The 20,256-nt window shown below is 47.0% G+C and overlaps 1 protein-coding gene across 1 annotated transcript in view; it reads left to right on the top strand.

Annotated features, from left to right (window-relative positions):
* CACNA1H (calcium voltage-gated channel subunit alpha1 H) overlaps positions 1 to 20,256 on the top strand; it is a 478,708-nt gene that overhangs the window by 313,521 nt on the left and 144,931 nt on the right. The window contains exon 6 of the mRNA XM_077827747.1: positions 9,511 to 9,823. Coding sequence (XP_077683873.1) covers positions 9,511 to 9,823 — 313 coding nt within the window. The remainder of the gene's footprint in view (positions 1 to 9,510; positions 9,824 to 20,256) is intronic.

Below are 20,256 nucleotides of genomic sequence, written 5' to 3' on the forward strand. Positions count from 1 at the left end.
ATGGGCTGGACGAGGAAAAGCTGTCACCTCCAGCTGAGCAGCTGAGCCCTGGCCCTTTAAATCACTGAGGAGCCCTGGGGGCTCCCGGCTACCACTGCTACCCCGGGGCTCTGGGGTCTGGCAGAGCTTTAAAGGGCCTGGGGCTCCACTGTGGTAGCAGCTGCCAGAGCCCTGAGCCCTGCTGCCCGAGCCCAGGGCTTCGGCAGCAGGGCTCCGGCGGGGATTTAAAGGGCCGGGGCAGTAGCGGTGGCTGGAGCTCTGGGGCTCTTTAAATCCCCGCCAGAGCCCCATCACCACTACCCCGGGGCTTGGGCAGCAGGCTCAGGCCGGGATTTAAAGGGGCCCAGGGCAGTAGCAGCGGCTGGAGCTCTGGGGCCCTTTAAAGCCCCGCCAGAGCCCCACCACTGTCGCTACCCCAGGGCTCGGGCAGCGGGGCTCAGGCGGGGATTTAAAGGGCCCCGGGGGTGGGTAGCAGCGGCTGGAGCTCCGGGACCCTTTAAATCCCCGCCGCAGCCCCGCCGCCGCTACCCCAGGGCTTTAAATTGCCCTCTCAGAAAGCCAGTCCTGGTACGGCGCACCGGCTCTTACCGGCTTACTTTCACCTCTGATGACAGTCTTCCTCTCCCTGGTTATTTTGTAGCCTAGCGGGCTGCTGACAAATCAAACTGCCTGAGAAGGCCACGTTGAAGGGATAATTAGCACAGGATCTAACGCACCCACGTGGCTTCCACCCACACACAACCTCCAGCATACCCGAGGTGCATGCCTATGCCTATTGTTCCTCTGCAGCCCAACTGCAGACAGTGGGGATGTCTGCTGATTATGTTCCAAGCAAACTTTCTTCTGGTTTGTGGGGTTCTGGTTTCTTTACTCCCCCTTCTCTCCCCCGCGCCCCCCCCTCAAATCCTTCAGCTACCTCCATGCGCTCCTGCTCTCTCTCCCCTGAAAACCTCCACACACTTATACACGTGTGTCTCAGCACATTTTAATCCTTCACAAGAATCTCCCTCTCTTGGTGTGACGTTGCAGCATTCGATCGCATAACAAGGACAGTAGGAATACAGCACGGACTTTTCTTCAGCCTGTTTTTGGATGGAAATTTCCCTCGGAACGAAAGAGGCTTGTGGGTGGGCAGGAGGAATTCAGGCAGGCCGGGAAGATGCACTGTTTTAATGTGCCGTCTCTGTCTCTTCGATTCAAGAGGCAGATGCTCTGTATAGTGTGGCACGTCCCATGGGTCGGAAATGGGGCCCAGTGCGAGGCCCTGAAACAGGGCACGGAGAGCTCGCCTTGGCCTTGGCAAATAAGGAGTAAATAGCAATCCCTATTCACTCCGCTCTCCAGTGAAGGGGCCATAAAACCAACTGCTTCAAGAACAGGAAGGGAAAGACTGGGATGGGGGAAGACTGATATCTGACCCTGGGGATGATGGCTAGACCCCTCCCCTGAGCCAGGGAACAGGGTTTTATCTGATGGATGGGGCCTGAGACGGAAGGAGAGAGAGATCCTCAGCTGATGTGAGTTGTCCTAGCTCCATTGTGGAGCTGTTCTAAGGTTCTCCCTGGGAAAAAAGGGATCTGAACGGCTGAGCTTGTGTGTTTGCTATTTCTCCACGGAAAAGGCGAATTATACAGGTCGAAGAAAAACCAGAGTTTTGTACTGAATTGTTTCACCAGCATTCAGGCCCTGTAAATCTCTACCAAATGCAATAGGCAGCTGGATTTTCAGCGGTGCTGAGCCCCTTTACCCCCGTTTGATGTTGCATCTGCTTGTGCCATCCTGAAGCAAATCATATAAGGGAGAGATCCCTGCCCCCAAGCTTCTGTCTAATTCCAGGCCCTAGATTCCATATAAATAAGATGTCATTTATTTCCCCTGGGCCACTTCAGCTCAGAGAAGCAGACTCCAGTTTTTTATTGCGGTGTTGGTAGCAATTTCCCAGCTTGGTTTACTGATGCTTCTCTCAAAAATGCCTGCTTGGATGAATAAAATAAACTGCACAGGAGCCATTGGTTTCGCTGGGACTTTCCAGGTGCTTGGTTCTTGCATTTTAACTGCTAAACCGCACAGTCTCCGACAAGATTATGGCTGGTGCAGGCTCAGAGATTTGGTCAATGGATAGCCCTGTCTTGAAGCAGTGTTTTAATTGCAGAGATGAATGCTAGGGGCACATCTCCCCTACACACCTCTTCTAAACTGGACCTTAGAGCTAACCGCTTAATAGCGGAGCCTCAGTTTCCACACCTGTACAATGGGGATAACGCTACTGTCTGCCTGTGTAAAGAACTTTGAGAACTACTGAGGAAAAGTGCCAGAGAAGAGCTAGCTATTTTTGTTATTTTATAACAGAAAAATCTATTCTTTCTCCACTCCCACCCCCAGATAATCTCTTGTAGTTCGCATTATTGCTTGCTTAGCTAATGGCTCCACGAGGCTCCTGAAATCTGGAATCATGAGGAGATAGAGCTGACCGTTGCGGTTCAGTTCCTCTAGTTGCATTATGCTCGTTACCTCAGGCCTACGTCTCAGAACCTTCGCTGTGACTTCCCCTGCACTTTGGGATGCCATAAAGTAAATCTACCCAGAGCTGCTGAAAACCTCACAGACGTGTTCTCAGTTGTCCTCTGGTCTGATTTTGTTATTCAAGATGTTCCCACCAGTCCTCCCTTTCCACACCCCAAGGTCGGTCTGGCTGGCAAGGACTTTAGTGCTGGAGGTGGCAGATGGACGGGCCTTACTCACAGAGCTAACAGGGTTGTGGAAGGAGTCAAAGGCAGACTTTCCAAGCAACAATGGCAGCAGTTGAGCAGAAAAATCATAGAATCCCATATAGAGCAGGGTGAACCGTGGGTGGCTGGGTGGGCAATGACGTGTAACTAGCTCAGTTCACCATTAAATAGCAAATTATCCATTTGACTCACTCCATTTCCCGATCCATGGAGCTGATTGGATGTTTGTTTAAGAAGTGTTTCAATTACCAAGGGGGCAGAGGAGACAAACTTCACAGTGAATGATGTTCAGAGCAAATCCTACCATCCGCGCTGCCCTATGAAGTTTTTGCCATCCCTGGAACACAGTTACTGAGTGCCCTAACTTTTTAGAAGGACTTAGGTGAAGGCTTAAAACGATAGGTTAAAAGTAAAGCAGTATGTCCGTGTTTACAGGATTTAATTAAATTCTCATGAGCGAGTACCTAGACGTTCCCTATGCACTTCACTGAAACAAGGACCCAGCCCCTGCCCTGAAAAGTTAAGTCTAAGTTCTGTTGAGCCCTGTTGCTTTTTTCTTTATCTATTGATTGGTTTTATTCAATCTGTTACATTGCACCGTAGGTGTGCGTGGTGCTGTACGGAGCAAATTGCATGTCTGCAGTAGCACTTTTCACGCTAAACTTTTTTATCCCACTGCGGTGTTTACCAGTGGTAAAGTATCTGTGCTTGGCCTACGCTAGCATGCCAACATTACTGGTACTAGTGGATCCGCACGGGCGCTAGACAAATAGTGTGAGAAGTCCAAGGCTCTGACACTCGGTTGCTTTGCCCCAGAAATTACAGGTGTAAGTAAAGATTAGTGAAAAGGCACACACCGGCCGTGCAGCAATTAAAGCTCCCAGTTATCTTAGCCTTCCAGAACCATAAACTGAATCCCAGACTAATTAAATCAGATTGGAGATAAGCACACAGCTCTCGGTAATGTGCTTTTGGGTTTTTTTTTTTTTTTTAAATTCTGCAACAACAGAAAGAGTTTGAGATGGCTGATTCGCTCCTTGTTAATGCTCAGCGTGCTCTTCCCAGGGACATGCCTGGAGATGGATTTATTGAAAAGCCAAATTGCTTTTAATTGGAAATTGGGTTTGTCTGAAGTTTGTTCTGTGCACCAAGAGGGGAGTTGCTTTTAGTGAGGCAAACTTGACTCTTTCAGCAAGAAAGAGGACTCCAGAGGAACCACAGAATGGCTGCTCTTGGCCATGCTTCTCTCTAGAGTTTGCTAATTAGTTAATTTCTGCTGCAGGCCACTTCTGGAGGTGGACCCATGCCATGAAGTTTGGAGCCAGGGATTTGTTTCGGACCTGTTGCTAGCTCATACCTATTAAAAATTGATACTGCAGGAAAAAAATGAGTGATGTTATGGGACTGCGATAACTGCACCTGCAGGGAAAGTGGTGGTGATCTGTCAGCATGTGGCATTGTTGGGGCTTTGTATTGTGCTGTGGCAGCAGTACGGGATGCCGTTGCACCATAGTGCAGCAACAAAATAACTTGGCTACGTTGACATGGAGATGTGATGAACTAATGGACTGGCCCAACTTCCTGACCTGGCAATGTTGGGCTTGTGACACACCGACATGGCATCACAGTGGTGTGGCAACCATTAACAGCAGAATGCGGAATAAAACTGAAGTTAACTAGCAGGCCTTATGGTAGAGCCAACCTAACCACATTTGTGATGCTGTTGGGGACAAAGAACACGGCCAGTCCTAGATATTGTGGGGCCCTATGCTGCACCTGTAACTGGGTTCTCTTACCTGCATGTACCCACATCTTGCCTCCTGCCCACCTGCGAAACCCCTTAGCCTTTGGCAAACCCCTCACACACTTAATTATGAGACCACTGGATCCATACCTCAGGAAGGCATGCAGTGAAGAACAGAAGCAGACTTTTGTAGGCAGAGAATGGGGAAGGACCAGGAATTGCATCTCTGCTGTGGCTTCCTGGTGCCAGAGCTGGATGGGGCAAAATGACCAGGAATCGGAGACGGTGCTGTGGGGGGTGGGTCATGTGAGGGGAGTGGAAGCCCTGGAAGAGCAGTCTGGACAGTCTCATAGGCCTCCGACTTCCTCTGACAGGTCAGCGCCATTGAGCTCCTCCGCAATTCTCAGGGCCTTCTTTCTGAGGTGGAAGCAGGTGGCCCTGGCGAAATCATGTTGGTCTGTGGTCCATAAGAAACAAAGGAAAGCCAGCTGAGGTTTCCCCACAGGGAAGGATGGGGAGAGACACATTGTTTGGTGTTCCTCTTGGTTTCCTTCCTTGCTTGCTTGCTCCCCTCAGAGCTGCTGTGCTGCAGGAGAACAGTCGTTACCTCAAGAGACAGTTGCAATGGTCAGGTTGACAAACGGGCATCTTCCAGGGCCTTCACGGGAGGACAGCCCACTCCTTCTCCAGGAGTATATCTTCTTAGACCCTTCAAAGCACAGCTGTGGAGGTGGGAGGAGCCCAGCGCCTGATCTGCCATGTTTGACCGTCTCTGTTCCAGAGGGACCCGGGGGTGACCTAGCAGGGGGGCTGTGCGATGGGAATGAGGAGCTTTGGCAGAGCTGAGGGAGAGGGGGGACCCAGGGCGTATGGCTACAGGCTGAGATTGAGGGGCATCAGCAGAGCCCGGGGGGTTGCAGGTCTGAGTTTAGGGACATCGATCAAGCTCTGTGGGTGGGAAGAGGCCAGGACTGGGGGCTGCCTGTTGGGTTGAGGTGTGTGGGGGACAGCAGGAAGATACAGCCACTCTCCTTGCTATGCCTGACTGCAGCCTGCATTGTTAATCTTTCCATTTCAACAACTGATTCAAACACAGCGTTTCAACTTATTTTAAAAAGAAAGCAGCATCGACAAGTGGGCAGCAGAGCTGGATCCCTTCCACGGCCAGCAATTATCAGAGAGCAGCAAGGATTAAATATTTCATTAAAGCCAAGCTGCCGTGGGCAAGCTTTTCAGGTGATAACTTGCCGTGGTATGCAAGGCAATCCCCCTGCTTCTTGCCCAGGCCTGACCTGCTGAATAGCACCTGGGAACATTTCACTGTTGAGCCTGAAAGGGAAAAATGCGAGGGCTTCTGTAACAAAAGGAGGTGATGCGGGAAAGGAGGATCCTGTGTGTGCAAGAGTTCAAGCAGGCGAGCGTTAGGGAACGTTCTGTTCCCGCCTGCAGCCAGAGATAGGGTGGTGGCACGGCTGGAGACCTGAGGTGGAGAGAACCTCTGGCGCTGGTTCCAGCTCTTTAAAAACGTTATCTCCCAAGCTGTAGACTAATGAGTCTGGTTCAGAGACGAGTTCCAGGCCTGCCAAGTGGGAGATGGACACCGGGTTGCTGCTTAATTGAGGCAAAGGACGGTGCTTTGGGGAAGCTAGTTCTAGTCTCAACAAGCCCTCTGAGTGAACAGGAGAGAGCACCTAAGCCGTCGCCTCTCTCTGTGGGGCCTGCGGCCTCTTCCCTCACAGGAGGTGCGCAAGTGGGGTCACTCCTGCTGAACGCTGCGCTGGTTCCCAGGTGGGGACCCACCAATTTGGGAGGGGGATGAGAGGGTTGTTACAGCGCCAGCAGGCGTTTCGCCGCGTGAGCAGCTTTGGCCGTGGCGGCTCACCTCCACACCTGCTGTGCTGCGAAGGGTCTCCACGCCAGCCCTGCATAAGCCAGTGCAGAGAGCAATGATGGGGCAAGCCCAGGGCAGGGACCACAGGTTCTGTATGGATATGGATGCAGCAAGCTGCAGGCCTCCCCCCTGCAGCTGCTATTCCTACCCATAGCTCAGAGGGGTCCTGTCAGGAGAGCTGTGCTGCAGCCCCATAGCCTGGCCCCGGGTGTGGGAGTTGGAATTCAACTCTCCAAGCTACTAGAATTCAGAGTTTTGGCCCGTCCAGCTTCTATGCTTGGACTCAATTCCATCTGACTCCAGGGCGGTTCCCTGGCTGGCTGAGTCTGTGGTCCCTAGACTGCTGGTGAGTGAGGAGCTGAAGGCACGTCTACCCACTGGCTAAAACAATGGCCAAACGGTGGGATTATGGCATTTGTAGGAGTGCTTTTCAGGGTCAGGACATCACACCATTTACATGCAGCTTTTTCATGTCTCTAAGAAGGTAAATAAACAGATCATCAAGCATTCATCCTCCTTTGATGTTTGCCAGCTAGCGTGATAATTCCACTGCCCTCCCTGTTTGCAGACTCCAGCCTGGCTGGTTTCCATAATGCCACTGATCCTGGGTCATGGCAACACTCTTTCTCTCTGCCAATGAATAAGTATAATCAGGGTGACTCTGAACACCTTCTGGCCCTGAGGATACTCCAAGGAATGGAACCATGGGGTGGGCAGGGAATGTGTGATAGCCCAGTAGCTGGTTGGTAGTTTGGATAAAAAGTGGAGGCAGCTATTGCAATGCTGGAGGTGGAGTGGAGTATGGAGGGGGCAGGAACAAACCCAGCTGGGGCAGGGAAGTGACTTAAGTTCTGATCTAGGAACAGTGCCGCTGGTTTAGGGCTTGATCCAGCTCCCCTGGAAGCGAATGATATAACTCCCTCGAGCTTCAATGGGCGTTGTATTAGGCTCGTTGAATAGGCCTACACTCAACATAGTACACACACACATTAGCCCGGTTAGTGGCCAAAGCTCTTCCTCGATCCCAGTGTTTTCCTGTGTTCTTATGGATCACAGAACATAAGCTTCCTCTCCAACTTAGTTGTCTGTAGGGTTGCAGAACCTCCCTGCCCCTGCTCTGAGTTGCCTCTGCCCAAGAGGGAAATTCCAAGTCTTTTTACATTTCTTGGCTGCTGCAACTAATAGGACCCACCTGGTCTGGCAGTGAGGGAGAATCAGCAGATTTAACTACATCTCTTTGCAGGATCCCAGAACTGACACTCTGTAAGAGGCCGTTGCTGAGGGAGAGCTGTACACTGTTTAATCCCTGTTATCCTACATCTTTCTCAGTTAATTACTGACTTCTGCACTTTAATAAGCACGAAAGCGTTTGAAAGATGAGAGTTGGATGAAAGGCACTAGGCCAGGAGGGCATAACTGTTTCCTAACCTCAAACTTTGAGCATTAAATTCAGACTTTTGGGGGGATTTTGCAGTCCATTGGGACAGTCACTAAAATCTGAGCATCCATCAGAGCAGCCAGTGAATAGAACAGAGAATGAACAGGAAGACAGCTCCAAAGAAGACCATTGTGGATACCTGGTTATTGTCTGGGTTCATAGAAAGGAGGAGTTAAGAAATCTGGATGTAATTGATGACCAGTGTCTGTCTAATTCCGAAGAAAAACTCTGTGTCTGTGGGCGGTTGGGCACGGAGTGGCTGAGATAGAAATCTCAGGCTTTTCAGTTTCCTATTGTAAGCAAGACTTGAGGCCCTGCCCACTCCTCAGGTCTTCAGAGCAGACCCTTAGAGTTCTCCATCTGTTAGTCATCTATATTTGCCAGTGGATTCCTACTGTGATCCAATATTAAAAGGCAGACTGTCAGTGTGCAAGGTCCGATGCACTATGGGTATCTAAAAAAATCCAGTCATAAAAAACTAGGGATGGAGAAGACTTATTAGGTCTTCTAGTTCACCCACACTTCTGGAGTACGTTCTCCAGTGCTTTGGCCATTCTGCCTTTAAATGCTGCAGGCAATAAGAATTTGAGCCTTTCCCCAGAGAGATGATTCCGGGATCAATTAGCCCTCCGTCCCAGGAATGCTGTTTGTCGTCTTGTCCCCCTGATGCTACTCCTGATGATGTCTGTGGCAAGGGTCCCACTGATTTCAGTAGGAGCAGGAATGAGCCTATACACATTTGAGAATTTGGAAATGCTTGTAAGCATTTTGTGGGTTTGGGGGAGAGGGGGTTCATTCTTTCCTCCATCATTATGGTGTTGTTGTCCTGGTCTGTCAGTCGGTTTCTGCTATTCCAAGAAATGACTCAGCCCTAGACACTTTTTTGCATCGTCTGGAGTTAGAGACTACGTCCACACTGCAGTGTAAGCCCAGGGTTCAAACTCAGGCTCAAGCCAAACCCTGCTTTCATCTACACACAAATCGTGTTAAACCAGGGCTTGGTCCCAGGATCCCATGGGGAGGATCCAAGCCTGAATCAAGCCAGGACCCAGGGTTCAAGCCGTATTGCTTTGCAATGTTGATGCAACCCCATTGAACTGGCACTCTGGGTGTCTGCCAAAAGTATCCCACAATCCTATGGGCCGACTTTCTTTGTTCTCTGGAAAGTCAATTTGGTGGACAGTCAAGTTTAGCCATATTGCACGGTGGACAAAGGGCTAGAGCGGCCACATTTTGGGAGGGCGCTAGGAAGTCTGAAATATGAGTGGTTGGACTCGGGCCCGCAGAATGCAGTGTAGACACTGGAACCCCAGGTTGGGACCCAGGATTCAACAATTCCTAACCTGGGCTTACAAATATGTGTAGACACTCAAGCCCTAGGTTAACAGGGTCTACTAACTAGAGTTCTACTAGCCCTAGGCTTACACTCCCTTTCCTCACTGTATTCACTACAGTCCCAAGACCGCTGATTTAGAATAACACTCTTAACTCCTGTCCACTCAGATTTTTTTTTTAGGTGAGGTTCTGCCACTCTTTCCCTGTGATCCATCCATACCTTGTTTTAACCCACTTCGGGAGTCTGAGGAGAAAAGCAATTCTAAATCCCGTGTCAAAATCAGCATCTACCAGGCCACAGCATCTCCTTCTGATGAAACAAATGATGGTATAAGACACTGACTCTCTCTCTCATCTGCTTTTTTCCCGTTAGGACGTATAACTTTACTTTACGGCAGCCGTATTACCAGCCGGAAGGAGAGGAGAATCCATTCATCTGCTCGTCCCATCGGGATAACGGCATGCAGAAATGCTCCAATATCCCAAACAGGAAGGAGTACAGGGTGGAGTGCACCTTGAGCATGGACTCCTACAACCAAAATTTGTATAACCCAGATTTCAGCAACAGGAGCGCTTGCATAAACTGGAACCAATATTACAACGTATGCAAGGCAGGGGATGTAAACCCGCACAATGGAGCTATTAATTTTGATAACATTGGCTATGCCTGGATAGCTATTTTTCAGGTAGGATTTTGCAAGTGTTTGCTTTGTCTTGTTTTTTCCCATGTTGCTTGAAGGGGTTTTGACAGATGTTAGTTGAAAAAGGAATATGCCTGCAATAGAATGAAACTGGTAAATAGATGGGACGTGTCAGGTAAATGAACCAAAGAATAAACTCCGTGCTGTTTGGAGAGAGGCAAACTATGACATTTTTCAATACATTTTAGAAAAGAGAGTGAAGATTTCTGATAGTAGAAGGGTTTTTCCTCTAGCAGACAGAGGCATAACAAGGTTGAGTGGCTGCAAACTGAAACTCAATAAATTCAAGCTAGAAATAAGACACATCTGTAATAGTTAAGGCCGTTAACCATTGGAACAACTTACCAAGGGGATTTGGTGGATTCTCCATCACTTCAAGCCCTTAAATCAAGATTGAACATCTTTCTAAAAAAAAATATGCTCGAGCTCAACCACAAGATATGGGCTTGATTTAAGTATTACTGGGTTAAACTCTCTGGCCTGTGTTATACAGGTGGTCAGATGGGATGATCTAAATGGTCTTCTCTAGCCTTAAAAGCTAGAAAAGCTCCTTGTGCAGTCGTTTACACCAGTGCAAAGTGCAATCAGGTCAGAATGGGAGTGTGTTATATTTACCAGAGATGTTTAAATGGCTACCCAAGGTGTAATGTAACAGATAATCAAGTCCTTGGTGCACTGTTCCCTGAGGTCAAGAGCAATAGATAGTAAAGTTTATGGTCAGGAGGCCGTTGTGGCTTAGGGATAGTCTACACACCAACTTTAACTTTTAATTCCCACCTTGTGTTATTTCGGTGCACATCCGTGAATGGCATTGTTTTTTCCAAAATGAGTGTTCTGTTTTGATTTAGGAATGTCAAACTATAATATACATTTATTCTGAAACAAGAAATAGGTTAGTTCTTTGGTGTGAGTTTCTGTGAAGACCAGCCCACCTAGGGAATAAGGTAAGAAGAGTCTGGCTGAAGCTGTTCCCTATATAAGAGGTATGGAAGGAACATGGTTTTTCTACACACAAGTTGCACTGCTGTAACTAAAGTGGTGCAACTTTGTGTGTGGACAGAGTACATCAGTGTAAACTTGGCTTACATGTGCAAGCTGAACTGAGGCAGGTCTGGTTTAAACCAAAGTATGCAACTCCATCTGTGACATGTGCCTTCTGGCTGGCCTGGCCAGGATTGTACAAGGGACCTCCAGAGCTAAAAACATGAGCTTGCTACAATTTGAGGGTCTGTAGCAACTCTTCTTCTCCGTGCATCAACACACAAGCAGACTTTGAACACACACTTGTGAGTGCATTACACATGCACAAAGTTACACCACTTTAACTGAACTGAACCTTTAGTTAAACTGGTGCAGTTTTGTGTGTAGATCAGCTAAAAGGAGAAGTCACTTCCGATCCCAACAGCAGTGACGTCTAAGTAGATTACCAGGCAGGAATCATCTGATCAGCTTATCATAGAGGCCTTGTCTTCCCTAGGAAAAATTGTGTGTGCTTATCTTGTGTTAGCTAACGTGGTAATTAACACAAGGTAAAATCCTAGTTTGTAGTTTTCACACGTTAGCAGGTCAAGATGAACCCCAAACTCCCCCATAGTTTTTGACTTGACCTGCTAACCCACAACAAAGCTAGCAGGTCTTCACTGGGATTTGACCTAGTGTTAGTTACCGCACATTGGCAAGCATGAGCTAACATGCCCTTTTTCCTAGCAAAAACTTACCTAGAAAGCAGTTTTCTGTGCCGTCTGTCCTTTGAAAGTCTCCAGAGCCCTAAGCCAGAGTTGTAGCAGTGACGTCTTCACAGCTTCTGCTCTTCCCCTTTTGAGGACTTTTACTGCCATGTTTTGTTCCCCTTCACTGTGAGTAGCATTTTGGCATATATCTTACATGGCTGTGCAATATGATAAATAATACATATGTGTTGCTGAAGGGGTGAGTTTGTTGCAGTAAGACCTGCAATGAAGACGGGTGTGACATGAAATTGTTTTTAGCCGCTGCTTTGTAGTTTGATGAATTACATAAGCGAAGGTTAAATTGGAGAGTAGTAAGAAGAGAGGGAGAAGCAAAGAGGGAGAAGGAAGAGTAGGGAAAAGGTAAGGCTGGCGGGGTGAAGGATTGACCCAGATACTCATTAATAGGTGAACTTTGTTGCAAAGTTTGTGCTTTCTTTTCTCACATGATCTGGTTCTTTCACTTTCCGATATGCAGGAATGCCCCAATGGTATGGTCGTTAGTTCCCATCATCAGTGCTCTTCAGCTTCTGCTGCTAGTTTTTTCTTCCTTTTAATTATGTTAATTACTAATAATTACCTGTTGGCATTTGTAATTGGTGTGATTTTCTTTTCTAAATTTTCTTCTATTCCCTCCGCGTTCTAAGAAGCCCAGCTCCCAAGGAAGATAGCCCGATGTGCATATTTTGTTTGCTTTCAAGTGCTGTCCCAGTGGCATATCCTGAGTTATGTTACTGCTGCTATCTATTGTTCTAAAATGCATCCAGACAGGTTTAGATGAGTCCCAGGCATCCACTATTAAAAATGCATTGGTACCCGCCTGGCATTAATGTGTCAAAATAGGAGCAGCCTCCGTGACTTCTCATATTCCTGATTGGTGCTGCGTGGTGCATGGAAGAAAGGGGAAATTAAAAATAAGAATGTGTCCATCAGTGCACTGTCCCATTTGGCATCCTCCTTTTCCAACAGGTGGCTAAGCATTTTATCAGAGCCTGATTGATATGGCACAAGTGATCTCTCAGGGCCTCCGGTCTCTGGATGGGTGGTATCGTTACAGAAAAAGGGTAAAGGCCGATTCACTGCAGAAGTCCCATGCCTGGGCAGTTAAAAATGGTCAAATGTGTGTTGAGGAGGCAATGCTGCTTTCTAGGCTCCTGGGAAACGAGTTATTCATTTCACTTTGTCTCTGGGGCAAACTCTAGCCCAGATGAAATGTGTAGAATTCACCCCAGGAAGAAAACGTATCCCTAGAGCACAATACTCCCACGACTTGAATGGATTCCTCTGGGAAGACAGAAGGCTGATATTGGGTGCGTAGATCATTGTGACGTCCTGCTTTCAGATACCGGGAGGTTTGTGTTTGGTTTCAGGATTGCTGCTTTGGCCATCAGAATACTATCCCCAGCCAACTCTCTTCTTATATATTTTTCCATTTAGTGCCTTAATTTTGAGCTTTTAGAAATAGAAAACAAAGTTACTTCATGGGCAAAGATGAACTTGGGCGTTGAGGTGACTGCTTAACAGGGCTATGAGAATATGGATAATATTAAGTATTATCTGAGTTGTTAGGTGCTCAATCAAAACAATTGCTGGAAAGCAGAGACCATTAAATTCTCATTAGATTTCATCAGCTAATCAGGATGGCCCAGGTTAGACCTCCAAGGAAGGTCCTGAGGGCTGCAGGAGGTAGGGTTGACGGTTTTAGAAGGCCATGCACTTCACTATCTTTGTCCCAGTATACTGTGTAACAGGCGTACTGCCGCCGGATGTGTTATCTTTTGGATGAGACAGATCCAAGGTCCTGCTCACTTCTGGCCAATATCTATGCTTTTTGCAACAGTGAGAGTGGAGAGGTGACCCTGAGGTCTGGCCCAATTCCAGTTGGGATCATGCCAGTCTGAAGACTCAGTTGGATCCTGTATTCTTCATCCTTCACCCTACGCTGCTTTGTAGTATAGCGGTGTTCGAAAGCTGCTCTGCTCTGCGCTAGAGGTACCAGCGTTGCCTAGGGTAGCCAAGAGATCGCTATGCAGGCTTTGAAGGTTTTGGAAAGCCTATGTAACAATATGAAAGCAAGGTCAACATCCCAGGCGGATCAGTAAGTAAGGTCTGCGTTTTTAACAGTATGTTGGTGGTGCTCCACTCCGAGTGCACTGCCAAGCTGACTTAGGCTTATTTCCAAAAATGACTTAGGCACTTAGTAGAGGAGAAGGTAGCCGCAGAGGGCGGGGCTAACCACTCCAAGTACGTATCTGCCTGGGACCCTCGGTACAAACTCGGTGCCGCTAACCCCTCCTGCTGTTTGCGCTGCTGTGGCGACTCTCTGTTTTCACTGCGCTAACTCCAGGTGAGCTAACTGCCGGTTTGTCTCCTGGAGCTGGGAATCACCCCCCCACACACACACACCTCAAAGCGTTGGTGTGCCCCAAGTCTCTCGGTGACGTCTACTGCCTGTCTACCACTGGCAGCGGCGTGTAGGGTACGTGCAGCTACGTGCTGCAGTGAAAAGCCAGCTGCATCCACGCTGTAGCTACATGTGCCAGTGAAATGCTCTGGCAGGGGGGAGGCAGCGGGAAAGGTGCTGCGGGAACCTTTCCCCGCTGCTTCCTTCCTGCTGGAGCCTTTCCCTGTGGCAGGGAAAGCCTCCAGCAGCAGGGAGGCAGCAGGACACTACACTGCTAAAAATGCAGTGTAAACGTGGGAGACGCTGCTTGGGGATGTAGAGTACCACATAGGGTATGTACCCACAGGGTTCAGGTGTGTCTTTACTCACCTAGTCAGAGCCTCACTGTCTGCACTAATAATGAGGAGTCCTTGCGGCACCTTAGAAACAAACAAATTTATTTGGGCATAAGCTTTCGTGGGCTAGAACCTACTTCATCAGATGCATGGAGTGGAAATACAGGAGCAGTTATAAATACATGAAAGGATGTGGGTTGCCTTACCAAGTGTGAGGTCAGTCTAACAAGATAAATCAATTAACAGCAGGATACCAAGGGAGGAAAAATAACTTTTGAAGTGGTAAGAGGGTGGCCCATTACAGACAGTTGACAAGAAGGTGTGAGTAACAGTAGGGAGATATTAGTATTGGGAAAATTAAGTTGAGGTTTTGTAATGACCCAATCACTCCCAGACTCTGTTCAGGCCTAATCTGATGGTATCCAGTTTGCAAATTAATTCCAGCTCTGCAGCTTCACGTTGGAGTCTGTTTTGGAAGTTTTTGTTGTTGAAGAATTGCCACTTTTACATCTGTTATTGAGAGATTGAAGTGTTCTCCTACCGGTTTTTGAATGTTATGATTCCTGATGTCAGATTTGTGTCCATTTATTCTTTTGCTTAGAGGCTGTCCGGTTTGGCCAATGTACATGGCGGAGGGGCATCGCTGGCACATTATTCATACCCATGCTAGGGGGGTGTGCAGTGTATGTTGTCTGCATGCACCCATCAGAAGCGTGCAGGGTAGACATACCATGGAAAGTCAGTGGGATGTAGGCTCCCAATGCCTAGTTACCAAAAGGTGTTGAGGCACCTCACTGCAGTGGAGGTTAGGCTGCTGAATCCCTTTGAGGATCTAGGTCCCAGTGCCTAAAGCAATTTTAGAAAATGATCCTTAAGCTCCTAAATCGGTCAGGTCAAACTTTGCAACGTGGAGGGGAGCAAGCCTAAACGCCGTTAAAAATCTGGGCCCAAGGAACTTCAGCAAGGAGACTCAAGACCATGCTGATAATAAATTCACGAAAGACATAAGGACTATGGCTGCATCCATGTGTATGCGAGGATAATAATTCCTTATGTAATCCTACAAATTATTCATGTTTTGATTCCCTTCATTTGTTGTGTAATAAGCTAATTCATGTATGTATTTGTTACGAAGGCACGTTCAATGGCGCATTATGTGATCTAATTATCTTACTACCGAATAAATGAAAGGAGATGGAACCTAAATTAACTGTGAGGTTTGGCATGATATTAAGATCCCTTTATTGCACATGAATTTCAGTAGCAACAGTAAGAGTTGTAATTATGGGTATTGTCGTACTACAAATGATGAATTACCCACCTCAGCAAAGTCTAATGTAATCTGAATTACAGATCCTGTTTTGCAGGACATCAAAACACTGCCACCATCTACACCAGAAATTACGCTGCTGCAGGGCCTAAGCGAAATAAAAGCCGGCTATGTCAAGGGAGCCGGAGTGTTGCCATGAGATATTGTGCAGGGAGAGGAGAGATGATTCAGGCTGCTTTGTTTGTATCATTTCATTTTCCATCTCAAGCTACGAAGGGCAGGGCCCACAATGGATCCTTCTGACAGAAGGTATACTCTGGGCAACATTTTACAGGCAGTTGTTGGGGTGACCGTGACATCAGTTCTGAGTAGGAACTGATGAAGAAATGTAGGGGACAATCTGTTTCAATATTTCCTTGAATCTCTGATGAAACTTGAAAAGGTAAATTTTTCAAGTATCATTGTAGGGATTTAGTTCAACACAGGAAGGGAGTGTTCTGTCTAAGCAGTTAAGGAAGGGCACTGGGAGGCCACTCTCTCGCTGTTGTGTGTGACTTTCTCTGTGCCCCTCTTACGTGATGTGTTCCACCCCAGAGGTGGCTGCATTTCAGTCCTGGGAGACTGTAACTTCTATACGGCCTTCCATATATGTATGGAAATGGTATGTAAACGTACATACCATTTAGGGGCTTTTACGGTTGGAAGGCCGTATAGAAGTTAGTCAGGCTGTGAGATTGGGGTGCATATCTTAAACTTCGGGAGCGTTTTGGTTTCAGACCCATCTCAAACACAAGGGCATATCGCTTTTCATGCACCGTTTCTCCAAGAAGAAGAGTTAATCAAGTCGGATAAGCAGCACACATCTGGTCCTTCGTCAGAAGGCTCCAGTGAGGGAATTCTCTGTGGAGGCTGTTATGTACACTTCTGCTGTCACTGAAAAAAACCCGATAGTGTGCAAGAGAGGCTTGGCAAGCGAGCAGCATGACAAGAATGCCCAAGAAAGGAAACGCAGAATCACCTTCTCAGAGAAAAATACCTGAAATACTGAGTGGTATTGAAGGAGCTGTCAGCGACCACGAGAGATGTCTGTGTTATCTTGATCACCCGCCTAGGCAGTGGAGAGCTTCTGGCCGCCACTGGTCCTGCTGCAGCCAGCAGTAGGTTACAGCAAGGAAGGTGAACGTGATAAACGCACCCAATAAATATCGCCCTGCTCAGGAAAACATGTTATAAGAGGGAGCAGATTTGGAGGGGGGAATGTGATGCCAACTGCCGCTCATTCATTCCTGTGTGGAGGAGATTTCTCTGAATGAAATACACAGGCAGGAGGAAGTAGATTTTCAATGGAAATGGCATTTGTGCTAAGGAAGAATATACTCCGACTATTTAGTCCTCCTGTTGTGCCTTTCATCTGAAGAGCTCAGAGCACCCTGCAAATGTGAACTGGGTCACCAAATGCCCCTTTAAGGCAGATATCATTATCCCCATGGGGAAACTGAGGCACAACACGGTTGAATGACGTGAGTCTCAAAGCGCCTGCTGCTCCCGTAGGATTCACAGAAAGCTGCGAGAGCATCGCGCCTTTAAAAAACCAGCTCATAAACCAGCCCAAGACCTGCAGCGAGTCAGTGAAAAAGCAAGGAATAGAACCCGAAAGTCCTGCCTCCCAACTCCCTGCTCTGACTACTAAGGCAACATTCCCTGAGTCCATTGTGTAAGGGGCCACCTTCCCTTAGTGCACCCTAATAAACCCCTGTCAGAACGGAGGGGAGTTAACTGCAGGAGTTAAATAAGGCCATTTACACTGCCCAATCCTGTTTCGCTTGAAGCAAATGAGAGTTTTGGCACTGAGTGGAGTGAGAGCAGCGTCAGGCCCCATATAGTGGGAGGCTTTTGCTCCTTTTCAGAGGGCTGATGAGGATGTGTTCCTCTGCTACATAGCTGCTGGTGCCTTCTCCTGCATTTCTCACTGAGCAATTAGCTGCTTCAGGTACAGTCCCAGCATGCTGGCATAGTGCCCAAGCAAGTGTGACAGCAAAAGATAGCCAAAGCTTCTTTCCAGAGCCAGAAAGTTATATGTGGAATTCTACCTTCTGAAATTCCCTCTCTGTTTGCAAGTGGAGAAGTTAGCTGTGTCCTCTGGCTTGTCTGGAAAGCAGCTGGGACATTTTGTGAGTTACTAAAATGTAAAGAATTATTAATGCTTTATATCACTTCCTGTAAATTCTGATGGGAAGCCCAAGAGACAGAGTGCAGCTCTGGAATGCAAACACCTCTGGATCTGTCTGGGTTTGGATCCAGGGTATTTGGGGCAGTGTGTTAAATGGGTCAGCCAAGAAAATTCTAAGTCAGATCTGGGTTCAGACTTCAGACCCTTGCTGAAGCTTGGGGGCAGGAGGGTTCACTTGCTCTATCATTGCAAAAGTTTTTGCGCAGTGTACAGCCTGGCGAATAATGGATTTTCAGTCTGTTGGCAACATTGAAAAGTCAAAAAAATTGTTGGGTCAGAACAAAATCAAAACTTTTCACATTTTTCAGTAAATCAAAAAGTTGGGAAAAAATCGGTTTGGGGTGAACAAAATGGTTCATTTCCACAAAATTGAATTGTTCTCATTTCAACCAATTTTAAATGATTCTGAATTTTTAAAATAACATTAAAGGAAAGTTTGAAATCATTAAAGGAAAGTCGTTTCAAACCAAAAAATCAAAACGTTTCGTTTCAAAAACGTTGAAGCAAAATGTTCAGGGTTGTTTTTTTTTTTTGTTTTTTTTTTGAGGGGGTGGGGAGGGTAAACAAATGATTTCGTGAAACCAACTTAAATTTGCAATTTTGATTTCTGCATTTTTTGCCAAAACTGTTTGACCGAAAACTTTCACCCAGCTCTAATGTAGTGTCCCAGGTTTATTTGAGTGGCCCCTGCTGCCCACCTCAAAGGGAAACCAACTTGGGTGGTACACACGCTGACTTCAAAAGTTCCTGAGAAACATTTTCTTCCTTGGGGATCCTTCCAGTTATGCTGGAGTGGAAGCAACATAGACTCATAGAAATGGAAGGCTGGAAAGGACCTCAAGAGGTCATCTCGTTCATCACCCCGCTCCCCCGATGCTGAGGCAGGATTAAGTATACCTAGGCTATCCCTGACAGATGTTTCTCTAACTTCTTAAAAACTTACAACATCATCCCATCCCGTTCAAAGCAAAACCTGCAGCAACTCTGATGAAACGCTTCCAGAGCCATTCTCAAGAAGATCCAAAAGTCCCTTATGCTAGTCCGTGTTAATGATTTTCAGCCTAGATGAGCTCCAGTTGAGGACATGGTGTGCAGAGTTTTGAGCACTGCCTTCCTTGGAAGTAATAAAGGCTGCACTAGACTCTACCAGTAATCAGAGTAATTTTGCAGGCATCCCACTTGTTATGCATTGTGGGGGAGGAGTTAATTCAGAGTTTGGGGAGTATTCTAGCCCATGTGGCATACACAGTTTTTGCTGTGTAGCTGTAGTCAAAGTGAGGATCTTCTGTGGGTTCCGTATTGGCTTGGATTCCATTTTTCTTGGTAAGGGAATTGCTCTGTGAATGCTTTGCCTTTCAGCTTTGATACTTTTTCAGACTAGTTTATGGTTCTCAGTTAAATTCATTCCCTGTGCATAAAGTACTTTACAAAAACAATGAAGACTAAGGATAATTATCATGGTAAATCAAACCTCATTAATATATACTGAGATATGATTTGTTGTTATAGCCGGCATTCATCTAAAATTGGTGATACTTGGGAGATAAGGATTTTGCATTATTTAGTGTAGAATGGATAGGCAGTCAGATAACATCCTCATCATTACAGAAGTTGCTGTTGGGGTTAGATAATTTCATTCAAAGGCATCATTTTCTGCTCCTTGCCACCAAAGTCGATAGGTCCTCAGACTTGCTGCCCATGGCTGCTGTCAGGTTCAACGGCAAAGGGAGAGTCAGGGGCATTTATTTTAAAGGGATAGGGTCTGCTATTTTGAAATCAAAATGTACAGACTAAAATCCTGCCCTTAGTGGTAGAAACCACCTAGAAAGGAGGGAGTGGTATTGGTTGTCTTCATTGCGGGGGGGGAAGGAGTGTGTCCTTAACTTATGTGTCCTTAACTCAGACCATGGTACATTGACCTGATAACCACTTGTTTATCAGAGAAAGCCTGCAGTGTATGAACCATGTTTGCTGGAGCCATGTCTGTATACATCAAACACTAAGGTCATCAGCAGGCATCAAACTCAGGGCTTTCAACAGTAGAAGCACAAGCCTCTACAGCTTCAACTTAAGGGCTGACTCTGTTAGCTGGCACTACATAGCAGACTTTGATCCTCACTGGGACCAAGAGTGAGAGGGAAGCTTGATCAAATGTACCCATTGAAGTCAATGGGAGTCTTTCCATTGACTGCAATGGGCTATGAATCAGGCCCTAAGACAGCCTGTTAATATTTTTCTTTTTCTCCAGAGAAGTAGTTCCCAGTTTTGCTTTTAAACTGAGTTCACTTTGAAATTAGAAACTCCTTTTCTGTGGGGAGCCACTCATTGGAGTAGAATCAAGAAAGAGAAGGTGGGAGGAGGTGCTCATAAGCTTTCAGGAACTTTTGAATATTTAGGTCCAAATTCTGCCCTCTGGTGTAAGCTTGCATTCTCACTGAGCTCAGGAGGATTG

This window comes from Eretmochelys imbricata, chromosome 10 (assembly GCF_965152235.1).
Source record: "Eretmochelys imbricata isolate rEreImb1 chromosome 10, rEreImb1.hap1, whole genome shotgun sequence".
Lineage (NCBI taxonomy): Eukaryota > Metazoa > Chordata > Testudines > Cheloniidae > Eretmochelys > Eretmochelys imbricata.